The 13287-nt window shown below is 38.2% G+C and overlaps 1 protein-coding gene across 2 annotated transcripts; it reads left to right on the forward strand.

The window, feature by feature from the left end:
• The first annotated feature begins 491 nt into the window (after window positions 1–491).
• Window positions 492–11833, forward strand: LOC139808678 (sialin). Of its 2 annotated transcripts, none has more exons than XM_071770926.1 (8): window positions 492–1035; window positions 7738–8042; window positions 8347–8592; window positions 8826–8910; window positions 9122–9339; window positions 9563–9712; window positions 9846–9978; window positions 10551–11833. In XM_071770926.1, the coding sequence occupies exons 1-8, from the start codon at window positions 1011–1013 to the stop codon at window positions 10988–10990; spliced, it is 1602 nt and encodes a 533-aa protein (XP_071627027.1). In that variant the 5' UTR covers window positions 492–1010; the 3' UTR covers window positions 10991–11833. The 2 variants fall into 2 exon arrangements, with proteins under 2 accessions (XP_071627027.1, XP_071627037.1); XM_071770936.1 differs by lacking the exon at window positions 492–1035 and adding an exon at window positions 2636–3017.
• The last annotated feature ends 1454 nt before the right edge of the window (window positions 11834–13287 follow it).

The following is a 13287-nucleotide window of genomic DNA, read 5'->3' on the forward strand; positions in this document are numbered from 1 at the left end:
TCTAATTATTTTTTTCTCACATTATTACTTGAATTAAACAAAAGTTTGCGAAGATCTAACTTCGATAAATGTATAACAAGAACAAACTAGTTTATACAGTTCATCTAAAAGTTAGGTGGGAAAAAATTTGAAGGCGATAAAAATATTATTTAAAAAATCGAAACACTGCAGGAGTGTTGAGTATTCGAAGGTCTTTGAATCTTCTATATATCTCTTTCCAACGCAAAGAAAAACGTTTCGTTAACATTTTGGTTCCACGTAGCTGATCCCTCGCTGTTCGCCTCCCTCTGGGCGAGTGGCAGACACGGGGGGTAGGAAAAACCGTCCGTTCATTTGATAGGGCGCATTTATCTTCTCGTTGGCGCGCGGCGAACAAAGCACGTCATTGTACACAACCGCGGACGTTCGTGACGTGCGTGGTCGTGCCCCTCTTTCTCTCTCTCTTTCCCTCTGCCTCTACTACCTCGTCGTTTCATGCAGCCTTCGTTACGACACGACAAGGAACGTTACGACGGAACGAAGCGAAACGCGAAGCGGGAGAACGACGCAGCCCGCGAAAGACGTCGGTGTCGCAACGACTGACGCTGTTGACGGGCCTCTTCTTCGCCGTCTCTTCGCCTTTCGTCTTCCGAACAGCCAGCGCCGCAATTTGCAGCTGAGATTTTTGGCAGAGCGTTTAGAGCAGAGCACAGTCAAAGCGCGGCGAGCGAACGAGCCAGTTGCAACGCCAGCGAAGGCGTTCGTAGACGAAAAGCAAGCTCTTCCAAGCTCTTCACATCTCTAAGAGGGGTTGAATGTTCTTTCTCATATCAAGAATCGTTCGAGTGACATGATGGTTTACACGTGAAAAATTTCAATTCAATTGGAAGAATATAAGTTTATTCGTGTAGAAATATAATAAAAAACTTTTTTTTATTATTTGTAAATTAAATCCGATTTTTTAACAAGTGCGCTGAAATTGAGAAACAGAAAGACCGGAAAGCCGGTGGGGAATCATCATCACCGGTGACATGGCATCCAATCGCAGCGTGCTAGGTAAGTCGCAGTGGTTGACAAGGGGTTAGAGGGATGAATAATTTGTTATCTCTTTAAGTCCTTTAAGATCACAGATCATTTTAACAAAATAAGTGATTAGCAAACGAAAAATGTGTGAGATGTATTAAAGCATGTCTGTTATATTTACAAAGTAAATATAAAAAAATAATATAGTGAAAAGAGATTAATGTTATGTTATCGTAAATATCATTGAACATTTGCACAATTATTATTTGTAGTAAATGTGATTAACGCGAAAAAAAGGAAGCGAAGTCTTAACAATTAATAAAATAGCTGAAGCAGTGATATTTATTTTAACCTAATACCTTGTTTATCTTGATTTAATATACCGTTAAAAGTTTGAATACAAATTTATATCTCGTTGTGTCAGAATGTAAAAAGAGTCTTTAGCAAGTTGCACATTTATAAGGTCAAAATTTCTTGAGTATTGTATGGCGGAAATTTATTTATTGAAGTGCTTTTGTTTTATAGTACATTATTAGTGTTTCTAAACATGTGATCTTAAACAAGTATTCTAAACGTGTGATATGTGATACCATACTTATTGGATGTTTGAATTCGCAGAAGTGACAAAAGATTCCATAATTGGTTTTATTAGATTTTCCACCATTAGCATGATGTTCCAACACGAAGTCATAATTAGTTCAAGTGATATGTTTGTTTTACACATCTCGTATCTTTTTCGCATCGCGTTCGGCTTTCCGATTTCAAACGAGTAACATTATAAAATTGAATTTAATAATTTAAAAATTATTGATTATCATTGTAATCGATGTGAATATGGATAAAAATTACTTCGTAATAGATTATGAAGTATTATTGAAGGATTATTTCGTTCTCTTCTAGACACGAATCAGAAAATCACTTAAATTCAATTTCTAATATCGTGTTACGTTTCTTCAAAAATAATTATTATGTTCCTGAAAAAACTCTTATGCGGGCGCATAACTTTCTTGAAAGAAAATGAACGGATTCATGTGTGGACAAGCTTGAATTGCATGCGTGTCTCGTGACGGACGGCAACGAACGCGGCTTCCGCTTGGACGTTAATGTATTCTTTATTACGGGAAGGGATGATGATTCGTCAAGATGCCGACGCATAATTCGACCAGTCGACGGTGAATTAAAGTTGATAAAAGCATCAACTTCCTGCATAATATATATTATTTATATATAATATTATATATATTAAATATATTATACATATTATTATATATATTATAATATATATTTATATTATTTATTATCAGAAAACATATATGCATGTTACTATATAATATTATTTTTTCTATCTTATTAACTTTATATACGTATAAAAAGGTAAATCATATATAAAATAAGAGTCAACCTAAAGACAATAGAATTTTAAAGAATAATTAAAAACAATAAATACAAATAAATTCTATATATTTATACTGAAATGAATAATGTTAACTTTGTCTAAAGATATAAATGTTAGATGAGATAGAATTAATAAGGTAGAGTTGTAGAGTAGAAGAGAAAAGGTATTAGAGCGCATTAGAGAGGCTCGGTATATGTACTTAATACATATGTATAGAGGAAATGATTGTTCGGGTAATCTATGATCTCTTTGAATGAAGTTTATATGAAATATGACCATAGTTTATCGCGATTGAAAATTCGCAATCGCCGTTTGCCCGGTTTGCCCCGAACCCTCACCTCTACATTCCTATAGAGTTAACATGTATCATCAACACTCGCTCATGACGTTCGATAGAAAACGGTCGCGTATTGATAGTTCAACGCTTATAGTCCACGCGACGCGACGTACCAGCCTCTAATCTTTGGCCAATTAGACTGCGTATAGTGATGAATGCGTATAGCGATGAATCTCATAGATAATAATGCCGTCTGCATCGTTAAACTCGTGTCTTGACCTGAATCCGGTGCTTCCGACTGTCGAAGCTGCAAGTCATCAAACTCGACTTTAAGAAAAGCAGGTATACTATTTTGAGCCTTCGCGAAACGACGAAAGCGCTATAAATAGCCTACGGGAAAACGTGCACAGAGTTCTGGGTGAAGGTCGTAATAGCCTCTGTGATGTACGACACAAACGATGGCGCACAAAATGTCATCTCAATACGAGAATGCGTTTCCACGAGATCGTGAGACAGAGCAAAGATCACGTTGCAAACATTTATCTATTAATTTTTCACAATTTTATAATGTAATTTTATGGTTTGCAATTTTATCAATCATTTATACAAAAGAATCGTATGATATTTTACGCGTTACTCTGTGTTAATTTTTTATAGAACGGGTATATGTGAAGGGAAAGGGGTAAGTGTTTAACGTTTATATAATTGCGTTAATGTGTACATCTCATTACTTACACGACTTATTAATGTCTTAATATTTTTATTGAGCAGACTAGGTTTTGATTTAGGTATACCTTAATTACATTTCGTATAAAATTAATTGAAAAAGATCCATTATTTTCGGGAATAAAGGTCAATGTACACCGATCATATCGGATCATGTTACCAAGTTTTCCAAGACTATTAAAACCGGTGTCACGTTATCGAGGTCATCTACGATATAACCCTGCGCTCAAGTGAAATCGGCTTGGTAATCAAGTATAAAAGCAGCCATAAAAATCGTGATTAGAGGCGCCGAGTATTGGTCAGGCTGACCCTGCTACACGCTAACATGAAACAATGTGTAATTGACATTAATATGTTTTATATAAATTTATGACCAACGTTATAGACTGCTTATTAGTAGCAGAAGAGAAAGCGCTATTGTCTTTTGAAAATGAATAATATTGAATATATATATTCTATTAAATAAATTTGTATATATGAATATTGTATATATTGTATATATGAATTTATATATTCTATTGAATGACTTCAATTGTGATTGAATAACATTGACATGGAATTATTTATTCTATTATTAATTAATTAAAACAATTGACATTTTGGAAAATTCTATCTTTATCTATCTTCAACTCAATTCAAAGATAAATGATCATTTCTTGTAATATCAATATCAATATTCGACGTCACTTTGATTAATTTAATAATGCGGCAGAATATATTCATTAGAATTAGATCTTAATAGATATTAAGATCGATGAAGTCTGTAAATTGAGAAAATTATGTTGAACTATAATTGACCTCATGTAATCTCTCTCTTCGTCGATTTATTTATCTTCCACATATTGCAATCTCTCCGTCTCGCTTGTCGATCGAAATTTTTCGCTTTGACATCAGACTCGAACTGAATCGCATGTTTTTATTATCATAATACGTCGCTATTATCAGCAAACGTTCAAAGTCGACAAATTTCAAATACTAGAAACACGATATATTCCCCGCATTTAAAGTACCAAGTTCCATTGCCGCATGATCGGGGAGCGTAATGATCGCAATAGCGGTTAAGTGGGTAGCGCGACACACGTGGCTCTCGATTCACGAATGTCATTATTATATCGGTCAGATTGGGCTTTTAAATAGGCACTCCTCTCCAATCGTCCAAATTGCATCCACGGGGATCTCGTCCTCCCCAAAGCAATCCTACATGCGCGGATAACGTATATATGGCTGATATGTTAAAATAAAAAGTACGATGGTAAAATATCAAATAGTGCGTATAACTGTAACGCTACAATGTCAATTTGGCAAATTTTAGATCAAAGAAAAACTTTATGTAATATAAATAGAATGAGGATGTCAGTGGGCACACAAATCGATTAAAGTGAAAATAAGAAAGTGATCGTTCTTAATTAATTTCATTATTGCCAGTTCATTATCGCCAGTTTTGCCGTTTCTTCATGTGACGTGGAAACACGGAGAGAAAGAGAGAGAAAGAGAGAGAGAGAGAGAGAGAGAGAGAGAGAGAGAGAGAGAAAGAGAGAGAGAGAGTGAGACAATATAATTCATTGACGCAAATTAAATTTCCTCATTCAAAAAGGAGCAGCGTTGATTGGGAAAGCAAAGTTAATCTCGGAGTTTTATTACGCGTTAGCGCCATCCATAATAAATAAAATAATAAATAAAATCCATAATAAATAAAATCACAAATAAATCTTTAAGAAAAGTTGTAAATAAAATTGAAAGTAAAATTTAAACAATGTGTAATAAAATTACCTTTATGTTAAATATAGATTTAAAAAAGAAGTATCTTATTTATCATTGTACAAAATGTGTTTTAGGCCAATTACATTTATTTTCCACATCTTTTATCAGTCGGAAAACCAGCATTAATCTGCTAATTAAAGTTGAACGATTTATACGCAAAATACAGAAGCCAGAAAATACGGAAGCGGCTTTAACGCACGAAACCGCTTAAATTTGTCGAAATAAGAGTATTACTTCCTCGCGATAAGAATGCACCTGCCTGCAATTTCATATGACCTTACTCACGGTTTTAGTTACGTCAGATACCGTGGTTAGAACACGACTTTAGATCGGCAATCGCTGACATAGGTTTGCGTCGACGCCGTCGACGAATGTTTAACTTGCAAATTGTCCACCGACTTTTTGTCGCAACGACGAGGCTACTTACCTTTTCAGGAAATTCTAATCCCGCGTATTGATGACTTTCATAGTCGAAGGCAGACACGTACGTTGCGATTGCGCAACGGGGCACAAACTTATTTGTCTCTCGACACGCGCTTCTCTGTTGTAACAACTAAATGCGTCAAAGACGAGAACGATTAGACAGAGTAAATTGACGTAAGAACCGCTGGCTTCACCCCATCGTAGTACATTTTTAGCAATCTGTTATTCCTCGTAGATAAATCAAATAAAATTCTGAAGTAAAGTCCATATATGAAATCAACTTGCCTACGGTCTATCTATTTGCTGTTTATTTAAATTGCAGAAAATAAGCTTCGTTTCCAATAAAGGCCATTGCACGTAACAAAGTTTTAGTCACAATCGTAAGGCCGCGAAAAAAATAGATCAATCACACTCGATTATTCTTCGAGCTCAAGGAGAATAATCGACTGTGATTGGTCTATTTTCTTGCGGCCTTACGATTATGACTAAAACTTTGTTACGTGCAATGGCCTTAATTAATTTTCAATAATTATTTTAAAGTTGCTTACGCACACATTGCTTTTTGTTTCAATTCGTGTTTCCAGCGTGAAAAAAAATCGACTAAGGAGATTTGTCATCAGATTCTATACGGACTGGAATTTGATACTTGTAAGCATGATTCACACATTGTGTATACATGCAGTAACATCGAATGCTACCGCGATAACCTCGAACGCAAATTCGCGATAAGCAAAGTAACCAGTCGTGGCTTTACGGATACGATCACGTAGTGCATGCAAAGCGGACGATGCAAGGCGACCTAATGCTGACTATTAATATCGGGGACGAGAGGTGCGCCTGTTTGCGCTCTGCGATTAAGTGCGAGGCTTTTGCCCCGCGTCTTCGCCCCGCAAAGCTTCTTTCTTCTACCTACAACTCGTTCGGCACATTGACGTAACGTCCCGCGAAACCTGGAACTTTCATACCTCGACACGCGCACGTGTCCGCGATTTGCGAAATCGCGAAATGTTCGCGCGAACGATGCAGGAAAGAGAAGGGAAAATAATTGGCCCGTTTGCGCCATTCCTGAAATAACTTCGGCGACCTGCCAAAGAACGAGGAAACCGTCGGGCGACACTCATGTGACCGGAGAGGTTCAATATCACCTAGGTATACGACGACTCATTAAAGCGAAACAGACGCGATCGGCCGAGTCGTGAATTGGCACAATCGCGCGACGCGCTTTTAATTATTAATCCATTCCGCCTTTGATTTGCGCTGCAAACTATAGACATTTGCGTAGTTGCATGATAATTCGGGGATTTCGTGTGTGATAACGCGGTGTCCGATGATACGACCGAGAGAAAGCGTGATCTCGCGTGTTGGGACCTCCGGGATCCCCAATGATGACCTCGAGATGAATCGCAGTTGTGTACAATAGCACCGAGATCGATAATGGACCGAAACTATACGTAGTCACGTGTATTGCGTGCTGACGTTACGTAAAAATTGTTTACAGCACTTGTGAGACGTATGACATAGATAAGTACGTCCTGTTTTCGACATACACTGTTGAATTGTGTAAAAGAAATCCTGGAAGACAAAATAATTTTTATGTAAATAAAACTAACGTTACTCGTGCATATGAGACGGAAATCAAATAGTCTGTTCTGAATTTCCACAAAAATACATCATTAAATATTTAAAATTTTGAATAAGATATTTATTTAGATTTAGAAAGTATATCGAACTACAGAAAAAAATCGTAAAGCAAACAATCCTGGAACAAATTATTATATTAATATAATAACTGTTCTTTTCTATGATTATTTTATGTCAGTATTTTTTAAAAATATTAATTTTCAGAGCCAATAATTTTAAGAATAATTAGTATCTGTAATTTAAAATAATAATCAATTTTATTTTAAATATTTTTTTCTTCCTCTTCTCTACATATATATATAGATATATAATTAAAATAATATATTTATATTTTATATCATGTTATCAGAAATATAAATATCTTATTTTGCAATTTGTAATATGAAATAAATAAATAACAACATTAAAATCGACCATTACTATGCATCAGTTTAATGCATCGACTAAATGCTTGCGGTCGATTTCGAGCCGCACAGAACCGCAAAACGAATGACCGCAAATGTTTTTCCAGATCGTCTATCATGCAGTCAGGTACTGAATATCATGGTGATCCTCGGCTTCATGTTAAACTACATGCTACGCATGAATCTAACGATAGCGATCGTTTCGATGGTGATACCGAGCAATAGCAGCGGTCAACATTCGCATTCCAACGGATCGACGTTGGTGCCGGATGAGTGCGGTGCCCAGGCGACGATGATGAACGACTTCACCCCGATCGGCGACACCAGGACCCCGGCGATCGGCGTCGACGTTAATAGAGTCAACGAGTTGAACAACGACAGCACGCTCGCGGCGCTCCCACACTGGCACCGGGTTCGTTGAAACTCGCGTAAAGCCGAACTTGCACGGTGAATGACCTCAGCAATCGCCCATGGCGAACACATCGCGCGAGCGAGATTTCATTTAATTGCAACATCGATACGATGTTTAACCGCGATTAATCGGAACAGAAACATTGTTTTGCTCTGGTCGATTATATTATAACTATCTTTTTCTGATTCACTCGAATTCGTATTTTCGTTGATCGAAGCGAAAATTATCTTAATCGGAATTAAGCGATCTTTTTGTTTTCTTCGTTCAATTTTTCTTTCACGAAATCCTCGATTTTCAATCTCAGGAGGAACGAGCCCAGACCAAGTATCCGTGGAACGAATATGAGGTGAATATGATTCTTGGCAGCTTCTTCTGGGGTTACATCTGCACGGAGTTTCCCGGTGGCCGACTCGCGGAGATAATTGGCACCAAACGGGTCTTTGGCTACAGTATGATGGCGTCAAGCTTCGTCACTCTGCTGACACCACTGGCGGCCAGCTTGGGCTACACCATGGTCGTCGCATTAAGAGTCGTACTGGGATTTATGCTGGTACGTCGTTATCTTATCTAGGCATCATCATAATTACAATAAATGTGCGCGTCCGCCTCGTGAGAAACGATCTAACAGGCGAAAAATCTGACATCTGAATCTATCGAGCATCTCTCTTTCTCTCTCTGCACGTAATCAAATTACGCTCATCGATCGAGTTTCACGTGACTGCAAACGATCACGCAATCATTACTGACAACAATCTCTCAAAATTGATTCGTCTCGTAAATCAGGGTGCCACCTGGCCTGCCATCCAGCCAATGACTGCTCGATGGATTCCACCGACGGAGCGTAGCAAGTTCGTCTCTCACATGATGGGTAAATGATCATGATCTAATTCGCCACGCGATCGCGAAATCCAGGCCAATCGATGCCATAATCGTCTGCCCGCCCTCGTTCTTGGGGCCTTAAGAAACTGCGAAACGTATATACACGAGATAGACGCGGCCGTTTTATGGTCGCGCGACAGAGATGCGCGGTTGCGTCAATCGCCGCGCCGCCGTAAACTTTTGCATCGTTAAACTTGCAGCCTCGTCGCTCGGCGCCGCGATAACTATGCTGATGTGCGGATTCCTTATCGCCTCGCTCGGCTGGGAGTCGGTATTCTACGTGACCGGCGTGATCGGGATTATCTGGAGCGTGGCGTGGTTCTGGCTGGTGTTCGACTCACCGTCGCAGCATCCGCGCATCAGTGCGGAGGAGCGGCACTTTATCGAGAGCGCGATTGGAACGACGACCACCACCAAGGTTGTGATAGTAGAGAGCATCCATTCTAGTCCCGGAGTGCACATTTTATTCTATTTTAGTTTTTTCTTTTCATTATTTTACCTTCATCTATTTTATTTAATCTTCTAAGAAGGACAAATTTATTTATTAGTCCCGGTTGGAAATATCTCGTTTTACTTCCTCTTCTGCGAGATATCTTAAACAATGTTTAAGATACTTTAATAATACAATACTTTAACTGCAGCATCTGCCCATACCATGGCGCGCACTTATCACCTCAGGACCCGTTTGGGCTATCGTGATAACGCACGCGTGTAGCGTCTTCGGTTACCATACCATTGTTAATCAGCTTCCGACTTATATGAAGTACATCTTGCACTTCAATATTAAAGAGGTATATGTCGTTATAATCATATTACTGGATAAAACCTTTTTCATGTCGTCGTTGTTTCACTGATCGATATACTGTATTCAATAGAAATGGTATTTATTAATGGAACACACACTGATAAGAATGATATTTACAGAACGGCCTGTTATCCTCGTTACCTTACTTAGGCAAGTACATTTTTGCCGTATCGATGTCCATCTTGGCCGATTACTTGCTCCGCAATAACAAGTTATCTGTGACGGCAATACGTAAAATTTTTACGACGTTTGGTGAGTAAAACGTTCGCAAACGTTCTTTCTTTTTTTTATGCCTCTTGTCTACTCGGACGATAAAATCAGATTTTGTAACTAATAATTGTTTTAATACTGTATAAAATCTTTTTAGATATATAAATTTTAACACCAAATTCTACGTGTCTTACAGTAAAATTTTCATTATCATAAATATATAATGATTAAATAAGACCATATTCTTATAGATATTGTATGTTAAATAGCGCACTTTTTATTTTACATTGTTGCATAGCTAAATATGCCATTTAAAATATTATATTAGATGGCATTTATTTTTTGTAATGGTCTGTAAAAATTTCAATGGGCGCGTTCAGCAGACCAAGCCGCTCAATAGCAGTCGAACGTGATTGGCTCTTACTTTTAGAACCAACCAATCAACGCAGAGTGTTGATAAGACAAACTCAACAGTTGTGTCTGCTGAACGCGGCCAATCATGCGCCAATTATTCGTGATCATAACAGTCAACGTGTTGATAAAGTATTTGACTGTTATAAATAGAAAATTTTAATCTTTTCGGCTAATACGAAAACTTCGATATTTTTTTCTAGCTGTGCTAACACCCAGCATGCTCATGGTGATGCAAGCGTACTACGGTTGCGATCGCACGGCGTCGGTCGCCGTGTTCACCGTCGCTTTAACGATAAACGGCGGCATAACTGCCGGTTATCTCGGAAACGGTCTCGACATCGCGCCCAATTTCTCCGGGACCATATTCGGCATCGCCAACACCTTCAGCTCGATAGGCGGTTTCCTCAGCAGCTTCATGGTCGGCAACATCACGTACCACAATCAGACCTACACGCAGTGGAGCATCATCTTCTGGATCCTGGCGGCCGTCTACTTCACCGGCGCAGTGACATTCGCCGTTTTCGGCACCGGCGAGTTACAAAGCTGGAACAATCCGTCCGGCAGCCACACGAAAGAGAACGGCATGACGGTGGAAGACGGCGCCGAATCGGTTCCTCTCAAGAGCAAAACGATTTCGTAGCATTTTAACGCATCGGAAACGCTTAGATTCTGCTAAGAGATTGACGAAGAGGGTGTCGATTTATTGCGACACGATAAATTCCAAACGGGACAGTATTCGTTTTCATTACCTTCGGATTTTAGGACGATGAGTCCCTCAGCTTGGCAGTAATTTGCAAGACTTTCCTATCTTTTAATAGCCTAATTTCTAACTTAGAGATTCGAAATAAGGCTTTTAATTCTCAAAATCGATGTAATTTATTATAATTTAATATTTTACTTTTTTAAATAGCGTTAAAAAGAATTTTTTTTTAATTGTAAGACCGATTTTTTAATCCTTAAAGACTACTAGGAGATCCATATATGGACTTATTCATAAAAGTGTAATTTCGCGTGTACATCTTCAAAAATTGATGTTTTTGAACAATTTAATATTAATAATTAGCAGTTTTTTAAATTCTATTATATTCTTCAATCTTTTCTACCCTATTTCATATATAATTTTTTTAAATTTGGTAGATTAGATCCAGAGTTATACGCGATCAAAGTTGCAAGGTCCATATACGGACAGAGTGTAGTCTCAAGTGGTTGAGACTTGAAGTGTAGCTTTTAAGGGTTAATAATAGCTTTTATCACAATTGTATATGTATATCGAGTTAAAATCGCTTCTTTAATTTTGCCAAGTTTAGGATTGAATAATATAGAATAATTGAGTGCGTTTTTACACTCATTTTCTATTGATAGTATAAGTTCGTACAGTTACTGAAAGAGAAAAGAAAAGACACGCGGCTAGAAGTATCTAGTAGAAAATTCAGTGTGTTCACTCGATATTATATAAATAAATATACAATTTTTAGCAAATTTATATCAAATTTCCTCTAAAATGACAACTATAGGATTCATATAAGAAAAAGCTTTATAAATTAAAATCTTATTAAAATATCCACATTATTATCATAACTAAGTAATAATGTAGCTGACCAATGTATAAATTATTTATGTCATGATATGACAAGTTAACACATTCAACTTACTATTTGATTTCTGTGAAACAGAGAAAATACGTGATTTTTATAATAGAGACTGTACATTCAGTTACCGACGTTGGTAAAAATCTGATTGATGATACCAACGACAAAGATAAAATCTCACAAAATGATGATTGTCATTAACGATACCAGCGCAGTGCCTGACTGATCAGTGAATTAACTTTAGAACGTATGTTGGTAAAGAGACTCAACTTCATCAGTATTGCCATCTACCATGAAGACATCCTACTGATTGTTAACGTCAGTATGCCAAGTTGTTGAACAATGACTGTTGGTTCTTCGGGTTCTTCGTATGTTCTCTGACCAAGAGGTGGCGTCGAATGCTGGATAAACACAGCAACTCCAGAATGAATCAGTGCCTTTTAAATCGTGGTTTTTAAATCATATATATCAAAGGCAGAATAAAAAGAACTTTTTTACGAGTCATTATTTCTAATATTTATATTAAACTAATAGACTGAAACTCGTAAATGCCCTCGACTAACTATTAGAGTATATCTTTATTATTCAACTGTCTCGCTAAGATCCGAATTAAAATTCTACTGGAACAAAATCCATGTCACCAAGAATAAGTTTGTCTCTCAAACGCAAGTTTTTTTTCTAACTCAAAAATTGGTTTAATTGATTTTTAAAGCCCATTTTGGATCTATAATTCGCGTTAGTTTTCTATTATAATTTTATATGCGCCGTATTTTATAATAATATACATTTTTTATATGTGTGTAATTCATGTTACATAACATGAAAAACAGAACTCTATCCTGAGTTCTGACACGAACTAAAGATTGCCTAAAGCGGGTTTTAGATAACTCAAGACTGCGGCTTTTGCTTCTCGTGCGGTAAAGCTTTTCAGATCAGTTTGGCTTAAGGTGCTCGAGCGTCTTGGCACGCTGTTGCCCCGTTCCCATCGTCATCCGCATATGCCGGACGTTGCTGGACGCCCGCACCCGACGCGACGGTTCGAGGAGCAGCGCCGTCGCAGCATCGCGACGATGGTCGGCAGGAAGGAGTCAAAGGCGCGTTAACGTATCACGGCGTGGCCGCGTCGCGGTGGCCGGCGTAAGGGCGCCGCGCGTTGCGATGGTGCTCGCCGTGACGCGTGGCGCTGCGGCGCTGCGCCGATGTGCCAGGGGATCAGCTGTCCGAGGAGGTTTCCTCCATACTTCTGTCTCTATCGTTTCCCCGCCCGTACTCGCTCGCTCTCCGTCGAACCACCGTTATCCGCTCGCGTTTCTCCGCGTCCTCGCGCTGGGACGCGCGCACGCGGGAG

Source organism: Temnothorax longispinosus, chromosome 1, assembly GCF_030848805.1.
Source record: "Temnothorax longispinosus isolate EJ_2023e chromosome 1, Tlon_JGU_v1, whole genome shotgun sequence".
Taxonomy (NCBI): domain Eukaryota; kingdom Metazoa; phylum Arthropoda; class Insecta; order Hymenoptera; family Formicidae; genus Temnothorax; species Temnothorax longispinosus.